The following is a 23,136-nucleotide window of genomic DNA, read 5'->3' on the forward strand; positions in this document are numbered from 1 at the left end:
GGGGTTAAAATAATGAACCTGAAACGCTGGCTTCAGACTAACTGTGTTTCAGCCTGACCCAGATCCTCTCATGCAAGAGAAGAGAAGCGCCTACCAGCACAAAAAATGATAAAAAGGAAGATTTACATTCAGCTTTGAATTTCTGTCAAGGCTTAGATTGTAACTAGAATCTTTTAAGGTATTGCTATACTGCATAGAATGGCTACATGTTTATAAGGCTCTTAATTTACAGCAAGGATTTCAAATGCCTCCTTTGTCTCTGCAGAAAATTATTGTAAGGCTATCCTGTTTTTTCTTTGTTTTTTTTAATGTTGCAAACATTAGTGAAGTTTGGCTTCAGAATATTCTGGCAACCCTTCCAGCTCTTTCTCTGACTTTCTAATTACATATTTGGTTTCCAGAAACGCTGGCAAATTATATGCATGAGGAAAATCATAGTGTGGAAAGTATGTACATTTTGACTTCTCATATGTCAGGTGCATATTATAATCTAGGATTGACTGAGTGTATCCCATATATAATTCATTAACAACTGCTGGGAAAGACTATCATTCGACAGCAGAATAATTGTTCAAGGCAACAAGGCCTCTACTACAATTCCAAAAGCTTCAATTAAATTTCTTCAGGTAATGAGATTTTTTTTTAAAAAAAAGTTCTCAGCTGAAGCAGTCAGCGCTTCGCAAGACTTCCAAAAATTATAACTGGGTATATAAATAAAAACTTCCTTCTCCTTTTGTGACTTGAAAGAGTCCATAGAGATTGAGCAGCCAAACACCTACAGTAGTGGCCAAAATTGTGGAAATCTTTTGGGAAAAATGTATTTTCTAAAACTAGCTAATAACACCACTTTTTGGGGGGAGTAGTACCATAAAATTATATAGCAATGAAAAGATAATTTAATCAAGAACGTAATGCAATAACTTTTATGAAGGATTTGCTATTAGAATAGCAGTTACAGTATAAAGAAGAAAAGTGAAACAAGTAGAAAAAATGAGCTATACAAAAATTATCACCATAGGAAAAAACAAGATATACAAAAATGATCATGTCAGTTAAGACTAAGTTGGGTAACCTTTAGCATGAATTACGGTCTTACAACGTCTTCCCATGGAGTGAACCAAGTCTTTTAGTTCTGCAGCTGTTATAATGTGAAACCAGGATTGAATGATTGCTTCTATTAACTGGGTTTTATTGCTGGGTCACTTCTGACTAACAAATTTCTTTAGTCGGCTCCATAGATTTTCAATTGGATCTGGGCTATTCCCATGCCATTCCAGCAGTGGAATATGAATATCTTGAAACTCCAAAAAAAAATGGTGTTATTAGCCATCAAACCTCAAAAATACACGTTTCCCAAAAGATTTCCACAATTTTGGCCACTACTGTAAAGACCAGGAGATGGCATGGGAACCATAAATTCTCCTAAAGGTAACATTTCACAAATAATCTCTGGAAAGTTTTATTCATAGTAAACTGTAAGTCCATAAACCTGCTCTGTTTCGCTTGAATTTTGCACCATGAAGTATGAAAGACAATTGCAGTGGGGAAGGATGTTTTTTGAAGGCCAAATCACTCATAGTTTTTTCAACAGGCCTGAGGATCCCCGGATAACAGGGAGCCCACATCTTGGTTGTGTCCTATGTAAGATTCTGATGCCTTCTCTCATGAACTTGTATTTATGTATTAATGTTTTAATGGCTTTTGAAGAACGTTTTCATTGCTGGCTTTAGTTCTCCCATTTGTGAGATGGGCAGTCATATAAATTTGATTGATAAATAAAGGAAACCCTAAAAGATACCCAATTCTTGTTCTTCTCCTTTGTGCAGAGCCAGAACAAGATAACCAATCTTTTGAGGGGAGGTCAATAACGAGAACTTCTTTTACTCCATCTACAAAACAGACATTATTGTAAAACTAAGGTAAGTTGACATCTTTCACTCTACTGTCAAATAGCAGATCACTTTAGAGGATATAGATTTATCCAGTGACAAAAAAATAAATAAATAGTCTTCTAGCAGAAGGAGAAACTGGTGCTCATGAAAGACAACTAGATAACTGCAGACTCATGGTATCTGCCATCTGACCAGGTTAATGGCACAACCGATGGTTCTTATGGCACAATTGATCTTAGCATTAAGTTGCAAGCTTAATCTTGTATCTGTTTCCATTCTGTGCACATTTATGGGAATAAGTAGCAATGTGGGCAAGGAAGTCACAATAATAATCATCCTTCCTAAGTGACAGAAAGGTGGTGTTTTTTAAAGAAAAATAGAAATGGAACTATACAATTTTTAAAAAATCATTTTTAATTGATAAACAATCACAGAGATGAGATGTTCATTGAAATATATTTATTTTAAGCTACTTTGAGATACTGTATACCAATGGTAGTCAACCTGGTCCCTACCGCCCACTAGTGGGCATTCCAGCTTTCATGGTGGGCGGTAGGGGTTTTGTCTGATACTGAAGCACTTTCCTTTTTTTTAATTTAATTGACTTTTTAAAAAAATTTATAGTATTATTTAAAAACATTTTCATTAGGTTTTCATAAAATTCCCAATTTAAATTTCTGAAAATATACTATTTGTATCGCCCGTGCATAAGTTTAGTTCATGTTATGTAAGTGAAACTAAATAGTGCTATAGCGCGATCGCAAACAAAATGCTCCAACACTGGAAATTTTTAAGAAAATGTTGGATAACCATCTGACTGAGATGGTGTAGGGTTCCTGCCTAGGCAGGGGGTTGGACTAGAAGGCCTCCAAGGTCCCTTCCAACTCTGTTGTTATGTTATGTTATGTTATGTTATGTTAAAAGAGCCTCGTCCCAGAATGGCTCGCGCATCTCCCCCCACACCACCCAGTTGTAACAGACAAGCAGAGCTGGTAGCCGGCGCCCCCCTCCCCAAACCCAATCCACGATGCGCGAGAGGCAAGTTCAGACGAAGATACATGGCGCATTACTGTGGAACCGGTGGGCAGTTAGAAAATTTTACTACTAACAAAGATACAAAAGTGGGCGGTAGGTATAAAAAGGTTGACTACCCCTGCTGTATACCCTTAGGTACAGTGGTGAAATCCACATTTTTTTAATACTGGTTCTGTGGGCGTGGCTTGGTGGGCCTAGTTGGCTTGGTGGGCCTGGTTTGGTGGGCGTGGCAGGAGAAGGATACTGCAAAATCCCCATTCCCTCCCCACTCTGGGGCCAGCCAGAGGTGGTATTTACCAGTTCTTCGAACTACCTAAAATTTCTGTTACCTGTTCTCCGAACTGCTCAAAATTTCCGCTACCGGGTCTCCAGAACCTGCTGAATTTCATCCCTGCTTAGGTAATGGAATAGAACTATCTGGAATCAATAAGATAGAGTACTAAATTTAAAAAAAAGTAACTAAACTTAAAGTTATGAGATTACCACACCAATACAAGCATTCTAAAAAGAGCCTCTAACTTATTTAAACATTATATAATGGAAATATTTTCCTTTGTCTTACAAAGGAATTGATCCAATTAAAAATGACACCAATAAATATGGCTATAAAATCATAAAGATGATATCAAAGATATGAGACGTGGAAAATTAAGGCTAAAATTTCATTGAAGTGATCTATGCCTGCAATGATACCTCCAAGGTTAAAAATATGAAAGCAAGTAGCATCATGAAAATCAAAATTGTACCCACCACTTCAAACATTCGTATCTGTACCGTCTGCTTTTCTTCTGAGGATCTCATCAACTACTTCCAATCATGGCTTATTCAGTCTTCATAGCTTCAATCAATTGGTACTTTCACATAACAATTTTTGAAAAGTTATAGGAATATTAAGTTGGTAGCTTATTCTCAACTGTGACTTAAACACAATTTAAATAAAATAAGATTAAATAAAAACATTATTTAAATAAAAACAAGAACTGTTGGTTTTGCCATGTTTTGACCAGCATGCCACAAGTGCAACAAAAGCCCAGCTTTACACCACGTATGCTTATGTTATTCCATACAAGCTAGGATCTCTAACCTAGGGAATTCCCTTACAAGCCAACATTCTGCTACCCACATCCCACCAACTAGAAGCTATATGCAATATACTCAGGAAGCCATACTCAACACTTCCAAAGACAACACAAGACATAAAGGTTAAGTAAAGATGTTCCAAATGCAAAAGATTGCTGAATTACAATTTGTTCAATCAATTTTGGAAGCAGAGAAGGGACTTTATTTAGTTTGTTCATAGTTTATGTGTGTTTGTGTGTGTTAAAGCCATCGTTACTATATGAAAACATTAATTTTGAAAAAGAAAACTTTCATAACTACTTAATCAGGAAATTAAAATTATACTTATTTATATCCAAGAAATATTTTACAAGAAATAGAATATATGTAGTTCAGGGTTAAATTGTGGAGTGTGGCGGGTGGGATATAATTTGCTCCTTGGTAGTTCCTTGATTAGGGTACTATTTTCTGCTTGATCACTCAACCTACTACAGCACAACTACAGCAAGACAAGCAACTCTAGACAGTGAAGAGAAATCAAAACATCAACATAATCATAAAGTAATAATATGCAAGAAAAATTTAAAATGGCAGCCCCCAACTATCAGCACTAATACTAACTAAATGGTGCCAGATTTCCCTCCTAGCAGTCCAGACAGAAAACAAGGAAAAAGGATCAAAATTCAGATTAATAATGTTTTCTAGAATGAATGAGATGAAGAGATCAACATATGATGTGATAAGGCAAACCAAGTATTAGGACAGTTGGCTCCATTCTTATAGCATAAGGCAGTGCCAATCAGTACAAAGAAGCATCTCATACAAAACATATTCATCGCCAAACATGGGTACCAAACATGGGCACTTACAATAAAACATAAATGAAAATTAGTCACCACAGGAATGAGATCTTTGAGGAAAGCTGCTTAAATGACCAGAAGAGATAAAATCAGAAATGAGATCATAAGAGAAAGAATTGGCAGAGATCCAATTGGCAGAGATAAAGTGGCTTGCTCACCTGGAGAGGACATCATGGTAGTCCATACCGTACAAGGCATATACAAAAAGAGGAGAAAGTCAAAGAACACAAGGCAGACCGAGAAGAAGTGGAGAGACAATATCAAAATCACATAAGACTGGACAGCCACCTATGTGAAATGGTATCAGGTCTCCTGATTGAGCAGGAGGTTGGACTAGAAGACTCTAAGATCCCTTCCAGCTCTGTTCTGATTGATTGATTGGTTGGTTGATTGATTGATTGATTGATTGATTGATTGAACATCAATTGACAATGTTTAAGGCCGCCAAAAGAACAAGAACCAAATTTTATACTTCCCTCAATTCCCTAGGCGGGAGGTAAAAAAGAAGCAGCAGGAGAATAATGATGATGAGATGATGGTGATGATTTGTTAGGTGAAAACACAAAAAATCAAGTGACTCCTCTATGTCAAGTGTAGCACTTTTATATATATATACTATTTATCGAACATAATTTTCTTGAGCTTTTATAAGGAAGCAGGTTTGAAGTTTGGTAAATGCAATTATGTTGCTGTTATTTTTGAAACTTTTGCTAGACTTCCTATCAGTGTGAGAAATAACTCTCAAACTACGTCTTCTTAATTTTTTCCCTTCCTTGTCCCCAGAGAATGCTGGAGATTTTCCTGTCCCCCCCCCACTCCCCGAATCCTGGCAGAAGCAACCGATATACAAATAATGTCCACCTTTTCTCCTCTTCCTCTACTCTCAAGCAACAGAGAAATAAGCTTCCCTTTTTCCCCCAAAAGAAAGGTTTTAGGCAAGGAATTTTTGGCAGCTGAATGTCATCCAAATCAGGATTGTTTTCAAGAGAAGGCAGAGGAGGTAGAAAGGTATCCATGTTGACTCTAAGATAAGTTCAGGTTCAGAATTAGGCACCTCTTCCCTTGTACAGAAATCTCTTCTGAGCATACAGGCTAGGAATAACAAGGCTTTTATAAACAATCCATGTCTTCCTCAGGGTCCCAAATTGTCACCTTCCCTCTTAGAGTCTGTAGTTATCTATGGCAAATATGAAGATTAAGGACTTTTAGGTTTATATGGATACCACTGCAAAGGAAATTGGTAAAGAATACATAATACATAGACATACAACAGCTAGGTGGCTAACTGAGCTTGTCGATCAGAAAGGTTGGCAGTTCAGCAGTTCGAATCCCTAGTACAGGTCTCCTGCGTGAGCAGGGGGTTGGACTAGATGACCCCCAAGGTCCCTTCCAACTCTGTTACCATTAAATTAAATAGCCTCCTGCTTCCCAGGGTCTATCAGCATCTAGGTAACCTTTCTAATGGAGTTTACAACCCAAGAATTTCAGCAAGTACTTCACTTTTAAATGAGGCACCTATAGATAGACAACTTACATTGGGAAAAGCATTGCCCAATCTCATTATCCAATGTAGGGTTAAAAGTGACCCTATTCTCTAAAAGGCTGCCCATATAAATATGTGTTCTTTCAGATATTTGAATCCAAAATTACAATGGATTTTCTAGGTAGTTATCAGAACTTTCAATTGGAGTTAATAATTTGGTAACCAACAGCATTTTTTAAATATTAGCATCATATATGCTAATATGCAAGTTGTGGGCCAGTTACGCCCTTTCCTGGACCAGCAATCTCTAGTCACAGTCACTCATGCCTTAGTCACTTCCTGTCTTGACTATTGCAACGCGCGCTACATCAGGCTGCCCTTCAAGAGCATCCGGAACCTCCAGTTGGTGCAAAATGTAGCGGCCTGCACGGTTTTGTGCAGACCCCCGTGTGCACATGTATCACTTCTCCTATGGGAGCTGCATTGGTTGCCGATTTGTTTCCGGGTGCAATTCAAGGTGCTGGTTATCACCTTCAAAGCCCTTCATGGCTGGGGACCAGGTTATCTGAGGGACTGTCTCTTGCCGGTCACATCTACCTGACCCATCAGAGCAGGGAGGCAGTGAATGCTGTGGGTCCCATCCCTAAGGGAGATACATCTGAAGGGACCCAGAAGAAAGGCCTTCTCTGTGGTGGCTCCCTCTCTCTGGAACATCATTGCCCCAGAGATTAGAACGGCCCCTACTCTAGTACTCTTCCAGAAGGCGCTGAAGACCTGGTTCTGCCAGCACGCCTGGGGAACCCAGATTGGGATGGAGCCCATTAAATGGCTCGTGTGATCGGCTGTCACTGGGGCGGGAGGTGGGGTGTATTTTTATTACATTAATAAATGTAGCTCACAAACACCTCTCTCCTGAGTTAAATTATGCTGTAGTTAGGGACAAAATAAATGGACAACACAGACAACATGGGACAAACATGAATCAAAAATCCTTTGCTAGTACAGGAGATTATATGTGGTGAGAAAGCTAGGACACTCCCTAGAAACTCTATCCATTTGTCATAGGGAAATATCACAGGTAAACAATTGCATCGAAATATTCTTTCTTCAGATTAGAGAGTCACTCATGTGCTGTTTCTTCCAAATGAGCTGCTTCATCCCCATTTGAAGTCTAGTACTGTAAGCAAGTTCCAAAGGGTTTCTTAAATTGTTATGAGGCTAGTAAGTTTATGTATTTAAATGTATTTACTTACTGTACTTCCTTTCTTATTTATATATAGGAGTTTTTGTAAAAATATCCATTTTTGATCCTTACTTAGGTCTGTTTTTCCCACGCTGCATCTTTTGCATTTGTTTATTTTATTTTATTATTTTCCACTTTTTGTTTTTATAAGTAACTCAAAGCATTGAACATACCTAATATTCCTTCCTCCTATTTTCCCTGCAACAACAACAACCCTGTGAGATGAGCTGGACTGAGAAAGAGTGACTGACCCAAGATCACTGAGCTGATTTTCATGCCCAGGGCAGGACTAGAACTCAGGGTCTCCTAAATTGGAGCTGGTGCCTTAGCTACTGGACCAAACTGGCTCTAGTCTTATACCCTGTTTATATTGTGTTGTTTTATCCTGGCCACATGTGGTAATAAAGTTTTTGTGACTTGTGACTAAATCGAGTTCTAGCAGGACATATCCTGCCATTGCATCTTTACTATATTATCTAGAAGGCAAAACTATCCCGAGCCAACTTTATTTCTGTCTTTTTGCCCTCCTGTCCATGTTGCCTGTCTACTCTATATATCTGAGCAGGCAGAAATTGTTCCATTCCAGAATATTACAATCTGTCCCAAAGTTGCAATTTAGTCAATGACTAAAAAGCAAAAGAAAAATGACAAAGGGATCAACCTATTGTTCTTTCTTTCTCCAATTAAGTATGCAGGGTGTTAAATCCTGAACCATGACAGGTGGCATGCAATATGAAAGAACCATGAAGAAAAACAAAGTCCGGTTTCCTTTTGAAAAATGCACCTTTGGGAACCACCATGACCTGGATGACTGAGAATTTCCATAGACAACCGTGAGATACAGTTTCCATGTTCTGGAGTTCTGGGCGGGAAGGAATGAGTTAAAAGCAATACCAGCGTCTTCCCTGTTGGAAGAAAGTCTGCAAACCTCAAAGCATTCCTAACTTGTTACACACATTTTGGCGGCAGCGACTGAAAGTGAGCCAGAAGAACAACAAACAGTGAAAAAGAATATAAATGGAGACTCTGAAACCACCAGCCACATTTAATGGAGAACGGAGTTTGGGCATGAAATATTTGAGAAGAGTGTTTAAGGCCTTCATAAATTTTGCAGAATATATTTTAAAAAAGAAAAACATAGAAAAATGAAACTGTTTTTATACTTTTTAAAAATGAAAGGCAAGAAAAGAAAAAAGAAAATGAAAAAAAGGAGAGAGCAACTATTCTTCTGGACAGGATAAAACAGTCTTAATAATAAATTAAATATCCCTAATTTTTGCAAGCATGGAAAAACAGTTTTTTCTCTCCCCATCACCTCTTTTTTAACCAGGGATTAAAGTGAGCTGTTTTAAAAGGTTTAAAACTTGTAGAAAGTTACAGCCTTCGAATACTCAGAAATAGTGTGCAGAATCTGGGGCATTTTGAGATAGGAAAGAAAAACTTCGGAGAAGCAAGCAAGGTAAAATAGAATCCCTATACAGGTAGTCCTCGATTTACAACATTTCATTTAGTGACCGTTCGAAGTTACAATGACACTGAAAAAAGTGACTTATTCACACTTATGAACATTGCACCATCCCCATTGTCACATGATCAAAATTCAGATGCTTGGTAATTGACTCATATTTATGACAGTTGCAGTGTCCTGGCATCATGTGATCACCTTTTGTGACCTTCTGACAAACAAAGTCAATGGGGAAACCAGATTCATTTAACAACCGTGTTACTAACTTAACAACAGCTGTGACTTACTTAACTGTGGCAAGAAAGATCTTAAAATGGGGCAAAACTCACCTGTCTCATTTAGCGACATACATTTTGGGCTCAATTATGTTCATAAGTCAAGGACTATCTATATAGACAGTCCATAAAGTCCATAAAGGAAATGTAGAACCAAAATTAAACAGAAGTTAAACAATACAGTAAACTGTGAGCAATATGAGAAGAAATATGTCAACACCTGCAGTTCATGAGAAGAAACATTACAAATGAGATCAATTATTTTGCATTCAGGTGCCTATCAAAACAAAACAAGACTTGCACCCTGTAAATACAAAGAGTGTCAATGAAAGTTAAGGTGTTCTGTTGGTAGCAGGTCAAATGATGAATAATCCAACAGGACAATCCAATAGTTTGCAATAGTGCAAATGAAGACAAAATGTTATCAACCCAATTAGACTGTGGAACCAGTTATCAAGAGACCTGATGAACTGCCATATTTTCCTCAAGAGACCAATGAGTGTTTAATAAAAATTGAATTACACTTCATTAAAGCTGGAAAGACAATGCCAACTCAAATGGATTAGCATAAAGACAAATTTTCATTAGTAGATCTGCTAAGGATTTTTAAAAATTATATTTTGTATTTATTTCCTTTTTTGTCTAATTGATCATGCTCCAGTTACAATATATCAAGTCTCTTCTTATCATTTTTAAAAAATATGTTTAATTTTGAAAGTTTCAGATTGGAGGGAAATATGTGCTTGGCAGGCAGATGAATTAATTTAGTTTCAATAACTAAATTTATGAAAATAAATATATTGTTATACTTCTAGCAGTTTCTTTAAATAGAAAAGAAAGGGTCATTATAACCTATATTGTTATTTTTCCTATGTTTGCTGAACCTAGATGACATGCTATCTTCCCATCCATCCATCCATCTCCAACAAAAATGTTTTGCCAAAAAATAAACATAATTTGATGTAACCCTATAAATAATCAGGTGGTTATTTTCAGGTATCCCTGAAAAATTTCTGCCTTTTATTATTTAGTTTTATTTGGAGATTCAATTTGTATAGTACCTGCGTGTAAGAATCTATTTCTTTTTCCAATATACCAATATACCACTGAGGAAAATATCCAATGTTATAATATTTTCCCATAAAATTAAGACAAGGCTAATATAATTAAAGATTGTGGATAGTGACCATTCACTCTGGCTCCTTCTTGAAAGTTTACTCCTTTCAAGACTAGGTTTCCATTCAAATCAAATCATTCTTTGACTTGAACAGAAACAGGGGTTTATCATCACAACTGTGTATAGCACTTCTGCCCCCCTGTGACACTTTACAGAAACACTTTTCCCTCCCCTTTCTCCAGCTATTCTGGAATGATTTTACAAATGTTGTTTACACTCAGGTATCATGGTCCCTTATCCCTTCTACTTTTCCTCCTTTTTTTCCTACTTTTCCTACCCTATGACTGTCATTAAGTGTTCTACCTTAGAATTCTTGATGATCTTTTCTTTTATGTACACTGAGAGCAGGTGCACCAAGACAAATTCCTTGTGTGTCCAATCACACTTGGCCAATAAAAAGAATTTATTCTCTATTCTCAAAGGAAAAAGTCCGGTCTCAGAAATAATAATTGGACTAAAGACAGCCAGTGTGTTTCCATGGCTGACTAGGAATTTGGCCCTTGAACAGTTTCTCATCTGCTGTCTGTGCTCCCCATATGTTGGAAAAGATATAAAGGAGGGAAGACAAAGTTTAGATCAGCAAACAATCCAAACCAGCCAGGATCAGTTTTGGAACCTAACTTGCTTTGGCTGTTCTATAGTAAATCATTACTCTCTTTTCTTTAATTCATGTCTATTTTTTGTGCTGGATCTTCTTTTCTGTGCTTTTTTTTCCCTTCCAGGATCAGATGAGAGGGCAATAGGAGAGAGCAATTCAAATTCCTCTCACCATGTGGTGGCCGAGTTCCATTCTAAACCCCACTTAGTTTCTTTCCTACTTTAAAAATGGAAGTTCTAACCATATTGGAGGCTTTGCCTCCCACAATGCTTCTCACTGTCCTTTTAATTGTTCTGTTGTTCTTTTCTTTTTTTACTGTTACTTTAATACACAGGGGTATCACTTATGGTTGCCTGTACCTCGACACATTTTTCTAGATGTGCACACTTGCTGCTTTTTAAATAAGTGAGCAGCTGTCGGTTCAGATGATACATACACTAGGTCAAGAGAGCATGCAGTTTGTACTTTATAACTGAGCCAGATGTCGCAGGGATTGAACAAAATAAACATGATCTTCCCACAAAACTCGTTCTGCTTGTATTTATTGTTGGCTGTCCAGAATCATGTACTTGGAAAGGGCAGCCTGGTAAATCAATCAAGCAATTAATTAAATTAATAAAGCCATGCCTATCCAGCAACCCAATCATTTGCCTATAGTGCCAATAAGCAGACATACTTCCTCCAAGACATATCTCCTCCAAGTGATGCCAGGACCTCCGGGCATCCTTCCAGACTCTCTCATAGGTCCACAAAATCAAATTTATTTGCCAGCCTAGGTTGAAACGTAAACAATCATGAGAAGCAGTAGTGGCATCAAATGCATTAATTTTAATTTTTAAAATGGTAAATATTAATAAACATATTCCATGCAAACCCCTACATCTTTTGTGGTTCTCAATAATTTTTTAGAAGTGGGAAAAAGTCCCGAGGGACAAAAAAATTAACAAGCATTGGTTTAGGTTATAGTTTCTGATGAGAATCTGGTCACAGTTAAAGAGAACAATTGCATATCACAAGCTCATGACTAACAAGGTACCAAAAAAAAAAATTCATATTAAATAAGGATAGAATGAGGGATCAACAGGTGACAGGAAATCATAGGAGGATGAACTTTACCAGAATTTTCACTAGAGGGATCAGTAGAAGTTGAAACAGAATCCTATTGATATGGTATTATAATGATCCAATCCATGGAAATTTGCTAAAATGACAATGCTAAGAGGGAAATGACTTTTCCTAGAATCTGACATTTGTTATATTACAAAGTGGCAAGACACAAAGGACTATGAACTGAAGAAAATTAAGCAATTGTTTCAGCATTCTATCTATCTATGACCTATCTATGCAGAACTGCATCCATTTCTAGGAAGAAGGAATAATGATTCCACAATTGGCAGAAATCAAGCACCAAGTGCATTCAGAGTACTGAAAGATTTTTACAGCAAAGTGGGATGGGACTTTGATCCAAATACTTAACAATGTATAATATAAAGTAGAACTGTCCATTAAAATTATTGGGGGGAAAGCAAATGCTACAAGGCCAAATCCATATCTAGCACTGTTTGTTCATCAAAAGATACCAGCCACAAACCTAAGTCTAGCACAAGACAAAGAACCATGGTTTAAGAGTAGAGAAGGTTTGTTTGAATCACTGGGTATCTCTTAATGAATTTAGGAAACAAGGAATAAATGGAGATCTTCCAATCTTATAAACAGGGCACAAGCAGGGAATTAGTGCCCCCTTCAAAGTAGAGCAGAGTCAGTGGTGGGATTCAACCAGTTCGCACCTATTCACTAGAACTAGTTGTTAACTTTCTAAGCAGTTCGGAGAACCGGTTGTTAGAAGAAATCTTTTGTTTTTTTCCACTTCACAGGGCTAATCCTGTAAGGAAGGCAGGAAGGAAAGAAACATTCTGGTGTTGTTTCTAGCCTAATCTTTATTGCCCTGCTTACAGAAACTGCCTCTTGGTTAACCCTTATTACATTGTAACAGCTAAAGGTTCTTGGCAGTACGCCCAGACTTACTGTGCCTGAGCTTCTCTGGAGGTGTTTTTTCCCCCCTTTGCTGGTACTTTGCTGGGGCTTGACTTTCTTAAAGGGGAAGGGTTGTTTTAAACTTTTTACACTGCTGTTGGGAAGAAATACTCCCCTGTTGGAGTTCTTTCAGCCGGAATGCAACTATCAGCACTTTGAAAAAATAATTGAATAACAAAGCAGAGCTGCCAGAAAGAAGCTTTTAATGCAAGGAACCAAGATGAGTGACATTCAGCAAGGCTTCTTGGCTAGCTAGACATTCAAACGCTGAGTTTTGGTCTAAAACTGGTTTTTGGTGAAGTTTAATCCTGTGTTTATTGATGGGATAATTTTTCGTATTCAGCTTTGTTTGGAAGGAAAAAGATTAATCTCTGTACCTGAAAAGTAGCAGGGTTCAGAAATCTTGCTAGTTGCTGTGTCTATTTGTTCTGGTAATTGGTTTAACAAGCAACAGCTACTGTGCTCTTTTACTAGCACTAATTGCTGTCTTTGTAGTTAGGCTTATCTCAAGTGTTTACATTTGAGTTTGCCTGGGGTGTGAACTCTGGCAGTGAGCCAGACAAGGCTTGTGTTTTAGTTTTAAAAGGATTTAAACTATTGTGATTTGTAATTATTTGTATTGTGTTTGCATTTTTTCCTGCCTCATGGTTTCTTTTTCTATCTGGGGAGGGGGTCTTCTTTCACTGTTTTAGTGGTTCCTGGCGCTGTCCTTTTGGGGTGTACTTCCAAGAGGCAGGATTCAAGCTTGGCACTGATTTTTTTACTGCCTTTCTGGTGGGCATGTGATTTCTCCTTAAATGTGGATGACTTCCTATCTTGTGAGGTGAGTGAGACCAGCCTTGCTTGACAAACTTGGGAGGGCAGAGACTTGAACCTGAGTTCCCTATATAATTTGTTAATTTGTCTTTTTAGCTTGCCATTTTGTAGCCCAAATATGCCCACGCACTTTCTGGAGAGCTTCTATCAGGGGTCACCAACCTTTTGGACCTTAGGGACCACTAAATTCATAATTTTAAATACTGCAGACCACTAATATGATCTGCCTAATGACTGGCTGGGTGGGCATGGCTAGATGGTCATGTGATTGGGTGGGCATGGCCAACTCTATGTCACTCACATCAAGGGGCACCTTGCCAGCTCTACTTGCCCCTCCCCTCTCAGCCACTCCTCGCCTTCCCACCCGAGCTCCTTAGCACTCCAATAGGAAGCATTTGTTGGAGCTAAGCAGTCACCACGAGAAAGAATTGGCAAAAAAAGTCAGTTCAAATTGGATCTGATTGAGAAGGAGCTCAGTAGAAGCACCTTACTGAGGACTAGGAGCATAGACTTTCCAAGCAGAGGAAAAACCTGTGGGAGTGCAAGGCCAGGTACTGGCGCCTGGAGGCTCAGTGGGCTGAGGTGGTCAGCCAGTTCCAGGCCATGATGTAGTCTCACTGGAACAAGGCCCTCCGGCTCTTCGCCAGCAGAGGCACTTCCCTTCAGCCTTTGTCCAAAGCCCCACACCAGGAGGCCGAAGCAGACACCAAGTTGGAATTTCTGCCCCCCTCTGTCCCATACAAATAGAACCCAAAGGGGGATACTCTCTGCAGCAACACAAACATTCATTGCACATATCCGTCCCAGGGGCTGTAGTTTGAAGACCCCTGATTTAGTGCAATATAAAAAATGCAAGTAATTTGTAGTTTGAAGACCCCTAATTTAGTGCAATATAAAAAATGCAAATAATTTTTCTGTGGACTACAAAAATTGGTGACCGCTGGCTTAAATGACCTCTCTGCTAAAAGGTTTCACTTTATGAGCAAGAGTTGTCTGCTAATAGTTATCCTTGCATTTTAACTACTTTAATTCCTCAAGGTGCCCTGGCACCCTGCCTGATTTGTAACTGGATTGCAGGCATTTCTAATCTAATGATTGGTATTTAGAGCAGTTTTTTGCAAGCAAAGAAGCTTTTTGTATTTTTGTAATCCTTGACTTACAGCAGTTCATTTAGTGGCCATTCAAAGTTACAATAGCACTGAAAAAGTGACTTATGACCATTTTTCACACTTACAACTGTTGCAGTGTCTCCACATCACGAGTGGCCAGGTGAGGAGAAGCGTCCCTTGACATGAGTGATGTCGAGTTGGCCACACCCACCCAGTCACATGAACACCCAGCCACGCCTACCCAGCTGGTCATTAGGTTAGAGAACCAGTTGTTAAATTATTTGAATCCCACCACTGAGCAGAGTCCACACAAAATAGCATCAATATGGCAATACTGGCAAGAGTTATATGAGGAAAAGATGAACTGCTAACAAAACTGAGACCTAACAGAAAATACTTCAGGGAAATAATGGATTCATCAGAAAATGAGCTCATATAAGAGTCCAACAAGAAATTCTTCTCATGCCTGAACTTCAGCAGAACCAAGCAGAGATCCAGAGTAAAGAATGCAGAAGAAAATTTGCCAAAACTAGAATGGAACAAAATAAGGAATGGAAGAGAAAGGCTTTCATAACTGAATCTAAACCCATTAGAAGTAGATGAGCTATTGAAATACCTGCAGATCAGAAAGGCTATGTTCTAGTCCAGCTCTTTTAAACAGAGCCTGAAAATAATTTAGACTCAGGAAATAGTTCAGAACAAACTTCCTTCCTTTGATTTGTTAGAGATCTCAACAGAAGTATCTGTAAAATATTCTTTAAATAAAATCTGTTTGGAGGCCAAGCTTCTCTGATCAATTATTAAGCATGACTAGGGCAATTTTTTGATGAATTTACCACTGTTTCCTAGAATTTGGTGATACTCCTCCCAGTTGCATTTCCCTATAGCAGATAACTAACCATTTTTCTGTGTTCTAAAAAAAACGAATGGCCTCTTAAAAATGAATGGAAGATGAAAGGAATGGTAGAGTCTTCTTAATCTATTATAACAGATTACAAACTTTTCTAGCCCCACTGCTTTCTTGAGGCTAAAGTGATGTGCAGTTCTTAAGTTTCAAAGTCTTTGTAATTGCCAGTTTAGGATTCTGACAAAGCAATCTGTTGTTCTCCTGTCTGCCTGTTCAGCCTACATGAAGATGAAGAGGGAAAGAAAAATGGTGGGTATTGCACTTACTTCGTTGGTGTCATCATCCACAATTAGCTTTGTTTCCCTTCTCCACTGCAAGCAAATGGACTCCTCAACATTAACTAAGCCCTCTCTCTATGAATTGTTCTCTAGACCTCTGCCATGGACAATGCCTGGAATTAGGTTATCTGGAAATCCTGAGAATTTTAGAAATAAAGAATACATAAAGACGACAGACTCTACAATGTAATAAATTCATAAAGTCTACCTAGAAGAGGCTGCTCATTTCTGGAGGAGAAGAGCCCCTATTCTGAATAGCCCCATATCACAAAATAACATTTTTAAATGTTAGTGATTAATTCTCTGACTATAATTCTCTGAACAAACCCTTCAAGCAAAGTCTGATGTTAAATAGAAAGACAAAAACTCAGATTACACAACTATGACATTATTTAAGGAAATTCTGCCAACCGCAACTGAATTCCACTTACACACCAACACCTAGACACTAGGAAAGCTCAGATCTGGAAACTAGATTGGAATTTTAAACAAAAACATTCTGGAAGAGACCAATGGCAACCAGTTTTATATTACTTACTTTCAAAAACCTACATATTTCTACCACATGTCTATAGCACGGAGAGTTTTTTTAATTGCAGTAGGATAGAAATGTATTTAATAAATCAATAGTCAGAAGGAGTTTGACTCAACATGAAAGAACCTTTAACCAGTACATTTTTGTGTAAATACCAAAGAAACAATAATCAAATATACAAATATATTACATTATGTAAATGAAATACTAAAAACCTTTTAAAAACTTGCTTTAAAAAATTCAAAATCACATAATAAATGCTCATTATGGAATGAGTACAACAGAATGCTCATGTGAGATATTTCTAAATAAATATGGAAAAATAATATAATGTATAAAAATCAAACTGTAGATCTGTAAAAACAAACAAACCCATACCTTTGAAGCTAACAGCCATAGTAAGGAATACTTTTAGCCTTACTGTGATTTGAAATCCATTCTAGAGTTCCAAAGCATTGCATTTGCTGTTTTGGGTGATTGCAGAATATTTTTTTTACTCTTCATTTTGTGATAACTCCTCTCCATCAAAGGAACTTTGAAGGAACTTTTCCAAACAGTATGTAATTTGGAGACAAAAGGCATACACTGGTATTCAACACACTAGCTAACTAGCCAATCTATCTTTCCAGTCACTGTATTATGAAGCTGTATAATGAAACATTATGAAGGTCTTTGGATTTCTCTTCTACATTAACTATAGACTGGAGCTTGGTAGAAACTGTTACTCAGGAGTTAGGCTTGCTTGCTAGATTTACCAAGGACTCTAGTTAGAACTCTCCAGTGATAGTTAAAAATATTCAGCTGGAGGAACTGATTGGAAAGCTGTTTATTTTATTTCTTTGCCTCCTTTTTCCAACCACCGTAAGTTCTTTTAATAAATAACAAGCAGCAACATCTGCAATTCATTTTTCTCCTTCATTCCATTCACGGAAAAAACTCTAATGAAATTGTCTTGGCATTCATTGTGGCTTAAGCAAGAAAAGTTGTTTTACACTGGATCATTATTATCATTCTTAAAACTGTAGAATTTTTTTTAAAAAATAGAATAGCCTGTTCATTTTATTCACGTTAACAGAAAATAAACAAATTATATATTTATTTATTTATTTATTTATTTATTTGATCATATTTATATACCGCCCTATCTCCCGAAGGACTCAGGGCGGTTTACAGGCACTTAAAAACACATAAATACAATATAAAAGCAATTAAAAAACTTATTCTAAAAGCCCGATAATTAAAAAATATAGACATAAAACCCAATTTAAAACCCATAAATTTAAAATCTAACTCAGTCCTGCGCAATTAAATAAGTATGTTTTAAGCCCGCGGCGGAAGGTCCGAAGGTCGGAAAGCTGACGAAGTCCGGGGGGTAGTTCGTTCCAGAGGGTGGGAGCCCCCACAGAGAAGGCCCTTCCCCTGGGCGTCGCCAGACGACATTGCCTCGCTGACGGCACCCTGAGGAGTCCCTCTCTATGAGAGCGCACGGGTCGGTGAGAGGTATTCGGTAGCAGTAGGCGGTCCCGTAAATAACCCGGCCCTATGCCATGGAGCGATTTAAAGGTGGTCACCAAAACCTTGAAGCGCACCCGGAAGGCCACAGGTAGCCAGTGCAGTCTGCGCAGGATAGGTGTTATGCGGGAGCCACGGGGGGCTCCATCTATCACCCGCGCAGCCGCATTCTGGACTAACTGTAGCCTCCGGATGCCCTTCAAGGGGAGCCCCATGTAGAGAGCATTGCAGTAATCCAGGCGAGACGTCACGAGTGCGTGAGTGACCGTGCATAGGGATCCCGGTCCAGAAAGGGGCGCACCTGGCGTCCCAGGCGAACCTGGTAGAACGCTCTCCTGGAGACGGCCGTCAAATGATCTTCTAGAGACAGCCGTTCATCCAGGAGGACGCCTAAGTTGCGGACCCTCTCCATCGGGGCCAATGACTCGCCACCGATGGTCAGCCACGGATTTAGCTGACTGTACCGGGATGCCGGCATCCACAGCCACTCTGTCTTGGAGGATTGAGCTTGAGCCTGTTTCTCCCCATCCAGACCCGTCGGCCTCCAGACACCGGGACAGCACTTGATAACCGTTGGGGTGGTCCGGTGTGGAAAAGTACAGCTGGGTGTCATCCGCATACAGCTGGTACTTCACACGAAACCACTGATGATCTCACCCAGCGGCTTCATGTAGATGTTAAACAGAAGGCGAGAGGATCGACCCCGCGGCACCCACAAGTGAGGCGCCTCGGGGCCGACCTCTGCCCCCTGTCAACACCGACAGCGACCGGTGGGAGAGATAGGAAGAGAACCACCGATAAACGGTGCCTCCCACTCCCAATCCTCCAACCGCGCAGCAGGATACCATGGTCGATGGTATCGAAAGCCGCTGAGAGGTCTAATAGGACCAGGGCAGAGGAACAACCCCTATCCCTGGCCCTCCAGAGATCATCCACCAACGCGACCAAAGCCGTCTCCGTGCTGTAACCGGGCCGGAAACCAGACTGGAACGGGTCTAGATAGACAGTTTCATCCAGGTGCAAGGGAAACTGATATGCCACCATACTCTCTACAACCTTCGCCGCGAAGCGAAGGTTGGAGACCGGACGATAATTACCCAAAACAGCCGGATCCAGGGAAGGCTTCTTAAGGAGGGGCCTCACCACCACCTCTTTCAAGGCGGCCGGAAAGACACCCTCCACCAAAGAAGCAGTCGTAATCGCCTGGAGCCAGCCTCGTGTCACCTCCTGAGTGGCCAGCACCAGCCAGGAGGGGCACGGGTCCAGTAAACACATGGTGGCATTCAACCTACCCAACAACCTGTCCATGTCCTCGGGAGCCACAGGGTCAAACTCATCCCAAACAATGTCACCAAGACCACCGTCGAGCGTCTCACCTGAGTCACCGCAATTTTGGTCCAACCCATCCCGAAGCTGAACGATTTTATCGTATAGATAACCGTTAAACTCCTCAGCACGTCCCTGCAGCGGGTCATCCTGCTCCCCCTGGTGAAGGAGGGAACGAGTCACCCGAAACAGGGCGGCTGGGCGGTTATCTGCCGACGCAATGAGGGAGGAGGCGTAGCAATATACAGTAGTAATATTGACCCTTTCTCCCTCCCTCCAGGAGTTCATTATTCTCTATATGCTTGTCTTCACTTGAAAGGCCAATGCACATCCCAAACAAGCACTAACATGCACAGGATTATCAGATTAAATGTTTCTACTATCTGGCACTAAAGTTAAGCACAGCTGTAGTTTTAGAATCAGGTCTAACTAATCTTGAGCACAAACTTAAATCTCTTTCCACAAGGAAATCCTATTTTGAATTACGGGCTTACTTCCTGGAAAGTAGAGTTACAGCACACATTTTCACCACATGTTCCAAATTATTTTACCTAATCTGGTTTTAACGTTACTAAACTGCAGGCAAAAAGGAGCCGTTACTTAATTCTCTTGCAAAGGGAGGAGTCTGAAGTAAATAGGATGACACCATCAGGTGTGTCTTTCCTTGGTGTCTAATTAGCTTTATTTAAGAGGCTAGAAGGAGCTGCTGCTGCTTCTTTTTTTTGAGGCCTTGATCTGTTATGGGGGAGATAGCTACTTTGCCCAATTAATCCTCATCATGAAGCTTTTGGAAAGATTATTTCTTTGTTTCTGTTTGGACAGGTTCTTCTTTCCTGGGGTCCTGTGTTTCCCTAGTTTCAGAAATGAAGGGACTTCTCAGCCATTACCACTCTCAGAGGTGCAGGCCTTCAAGACATCACTTCCATCATTGGTTCTTCCAAAAGAAAATGGCCAGGGCCCACATGCTCTTTTCAAGCTGCTGTCTGGCCGTGATCCCCAGGGCTTGGAAAGTGATGTCTCAAGACCACCCCCAGATTCTAGAGCCCTACACTACATGAAAAGGGTGTATAAAATGTTTGCTACCAAGGAAGGTGTTCTTAAGCCCAACAAAAGCCATCTCTACAACACTGTCCGCCTTGTCACACCACATGCTGAATGCAAGCATCCCACTACTAATGGTATGTGAAAACTTTTTTTGGGTAACTAATTTTTTACCCCTTGTCAAAATGTGGGTGGTCTTGCTCGTTCTTCTATATACAATGGAATGGGATACATCTTTGAGGTCTCTTTTAATAGTGTAAAATATATATTTTGCTGTAGTTGGAAAATTATCTTTTTTTAGTCAAATGTCAATCGTGGTGGCCATGTTGTTTCTCCAAAGCTTTATATTGATAGGCTTTTTTTAAAAAAAATGGATATTCAAAATGGCTGCCACCCTAAAAGAACTGCCTGCCTTGCCATTTGCTCAGAAAAAAATGTATGCCTAATCAGAAAGTCTTAGATTAATTGGTTTGATTTGCAAATATACTAAAGTATAAAGTGATTAAGAGAAGCAACCTGGGAGGGCAGGACTGCTTAGTTTAAACATTTTTTCTTCTTCAATCTCTTTGCAGGAGATCTTCATTCAATGGACCTGTTTTTCAACTTGGATTGTGTTACTGCCTCAGAGCACTTACTGAAGTCAGCCATACTCTTTTCATTAGATGACTCTGTTTCTACAGCTTCAAATCTTACCTGTGTTTGCAACATGGCTGTTCAAGAAAGTGATGCCTCCAGTCAAGTGTGCATCGATGTTCCACATGCAATGGTGTTCAATCTGGATTTGGGACGTAGACGCAAATGGATTAAGATTGATGTGACCACTGTTCTTCACCCCTGGATAGTCACTAAGAAAAGAAACCTCCATATGGCTGTGAATGTCACCTGCTTGAAAAATAAACGTTCTCCCAACTCTGATCATGGTTTCTTCAACAGGGCACGAAGGTCCCTTTTTCTTCTCCTCTATACTGTTGACACTAGCGAGCACACTTATCACAGATGGAATTTTTTCCAAGTCAGAAGGAACTTTATTACATCGTCTACTCACAAAAAGGGTCTTTTCACAGTTCCCAAGAAAGAGGCCAGGAAAGGCTTTAAACCGGGAAGAGCACCTCGTCACCGAAGAGAAGAAGATGGGGAAATGAAAACCACTCCAGTTCCAATATTTAACATAAGTCAGTATTACAAACAGTTCTCCTTTCCTCAAAATGAATGTGAGCTTCACAGCTTTTGGATGGAATTCAGTCAACTGAACTGGGACAAATGGATAATTGCACCACACAGGTACAACCCTCACTTTTGCAGAGGTGTCTGTCCAAGAGTTGTTGGTCACCGCTATGGCTCTCCAGTCCACGCGGTGATACAGAATATTATGCGGGAGAAACTGGATTCTTCTGTCCCTGAACTTTCCTGCATTCCGGCTGACTACAGTCCTTTGAGTGTTTTGAAGGTGGAGGCTGATAGATCAATTGTATATCAAGAATATCGGAACATGATAGTGAAAACTTGTACATGTCGTTAAAATTGTGATGTAATGAACCTTGTAGTTTGGTATTTTCCCTTATTGTGAATTGCCAATTAGTTGAAAAATAAAGTATGAAGTGCAAAAGCAGATAATTCTAATGTGTTTGTTTTTCTTAGCTTTTTCTGATCTGCAAGAGAAATCAAGAGGTCTTCTTGTTTTCAAAATAGAAAAATTTTCCATGGATTTTGGGTGTCTAACAAAAAGCATATTTCTTTAAATTAACAAAAGGAGTAAATACCATGTCATGTTATAATAGTTTTTGTTTTAGTCTTAAAGTTTTTAAACTAGTGTTTAGGCAGAGTGTCTTACTATTACTAATTTCTTAATTGCTTAATTTTTATATTTACTTTTAGTGATTGAAGCTGGTTGAGACTATTATAACTACCAGATGTAAATTTTATTTTAAAGCAATACCATTTTTTTTCTGCAAGTTCACGATGCAAAATAATGCAGACTCAATTTGTTATATCTCTATAATCTCTATAATCCCCTAGGAAATAACTTTGACAGAGGTGGGTTTCAACAGGTTCTGACCAGTTCTGGAGAACTGGTAGCGGAAATTATGAGTAGTTTGGAGAACTGGTAGTAAAAATTCTGACTGGCCCCATCCCCATCTATTCTCTGCCTCCTGAGTCCCAGCTGATTGGGAGGAAATGGGGATTGTATCCTTCCCCTGCCATGCCCACCAAGCCACACCCACCAATCCATGCCATGCCCACCAAGCCACACTCACAGAACCGGTAGTAAAAAAATTTTGAAACCCACCACTGAAGAATAAGTTCTGTGCAGAAGTACCTTCTTTTACAGCAGAGGACTTACTTATTTATTTATTTATTTTGTCACAACAATATATATAAGCATCACACAAAAAGATTATATAGTATATAAACATATATATGAGGGAATAATAGGAGGTATAAGCATATATACATATAAGAAGATAAAAAAGAAAAAAAACAATTCAAACTT

At 39.3% G+C, this 23,136-nt stretch overlaps 1 protein-coding gene across 2 annotated transcripts; it reads left to right on the top strand.

Moving 5' to 3' along the window:
• The first annotated feature begins 53 nt into the window (after positions 1 to 53).
• On the top strand, positions 54 to 22,250 carry GDF9 (growth differentiation factor 9). 2 transcript variants are annotated; one of them, XM_058166693.1, is made up of 5 exons: positions 54 to 178; positions 1,827 to 1,919; positions 13,791 to 13,944; positions 20,427 to 20,782; positions 21,218 to 22,250. In XM_058166693.1, exons 3-5 carry the CDS (start codon positions 13,919 to 13,921, stop codon positions 22,162 to 22,164), a joined length of 1,329 nt encoding a protein of 442 aa, XP_058022676.1. In that variant the 5' UTR covers positions 54 to 178; positions 1,827 to 1,919; positions 13,791 to 13,918; the 3' UTR covers positions 22,165 to 22,250. The 2 variants fall into 2 exon arrangements, with proteins under 2 accessions (XP_058022676.1, XP_058022677.1); XM_058166694.1 differs by lacking the exon at positions 54 to 178 and adding an exon at positions 217 to 626.
• Positions 22,251 to 23,136: the final 886 nt, after the last annotated feature.

Source organism: Ahaetulla prasina, chromosome 2 (assembly GCF_028640845.1).
Source record: "Ahaetulla prasina isolate Xishuangbanna chromosome 2, ASM2864084v1, whole genome shotgun sequence".
Lineage (NCBI taxonomy): Eukaryota > Metazoa > Chordata > Lepidosauria > Squamata > Colubridae > Ahaetulla > Ahaetulla prasina.

Coding starts and splice junctions, on each gene's coding strand:
- GDF9 (XM_058166693.1), top strand. CDS start 13,919: ATGTGGATGACTTCCTATCTTGTGAG. Junction 13,945..20,426: donor ATGACTTCCTATCTTGTGAG/GTGAGTGAGACC, acceptor CTGTTTGGACAG/GTTCTTCTTTCCTGGGGTCC. Junction 20,783..21,217: donor CAAGCATCCCACTACTAATG/GTATGTGAAAAC, acceptor ATCTCTTTGCAG/GAGATCTTCATTCAATGGAC.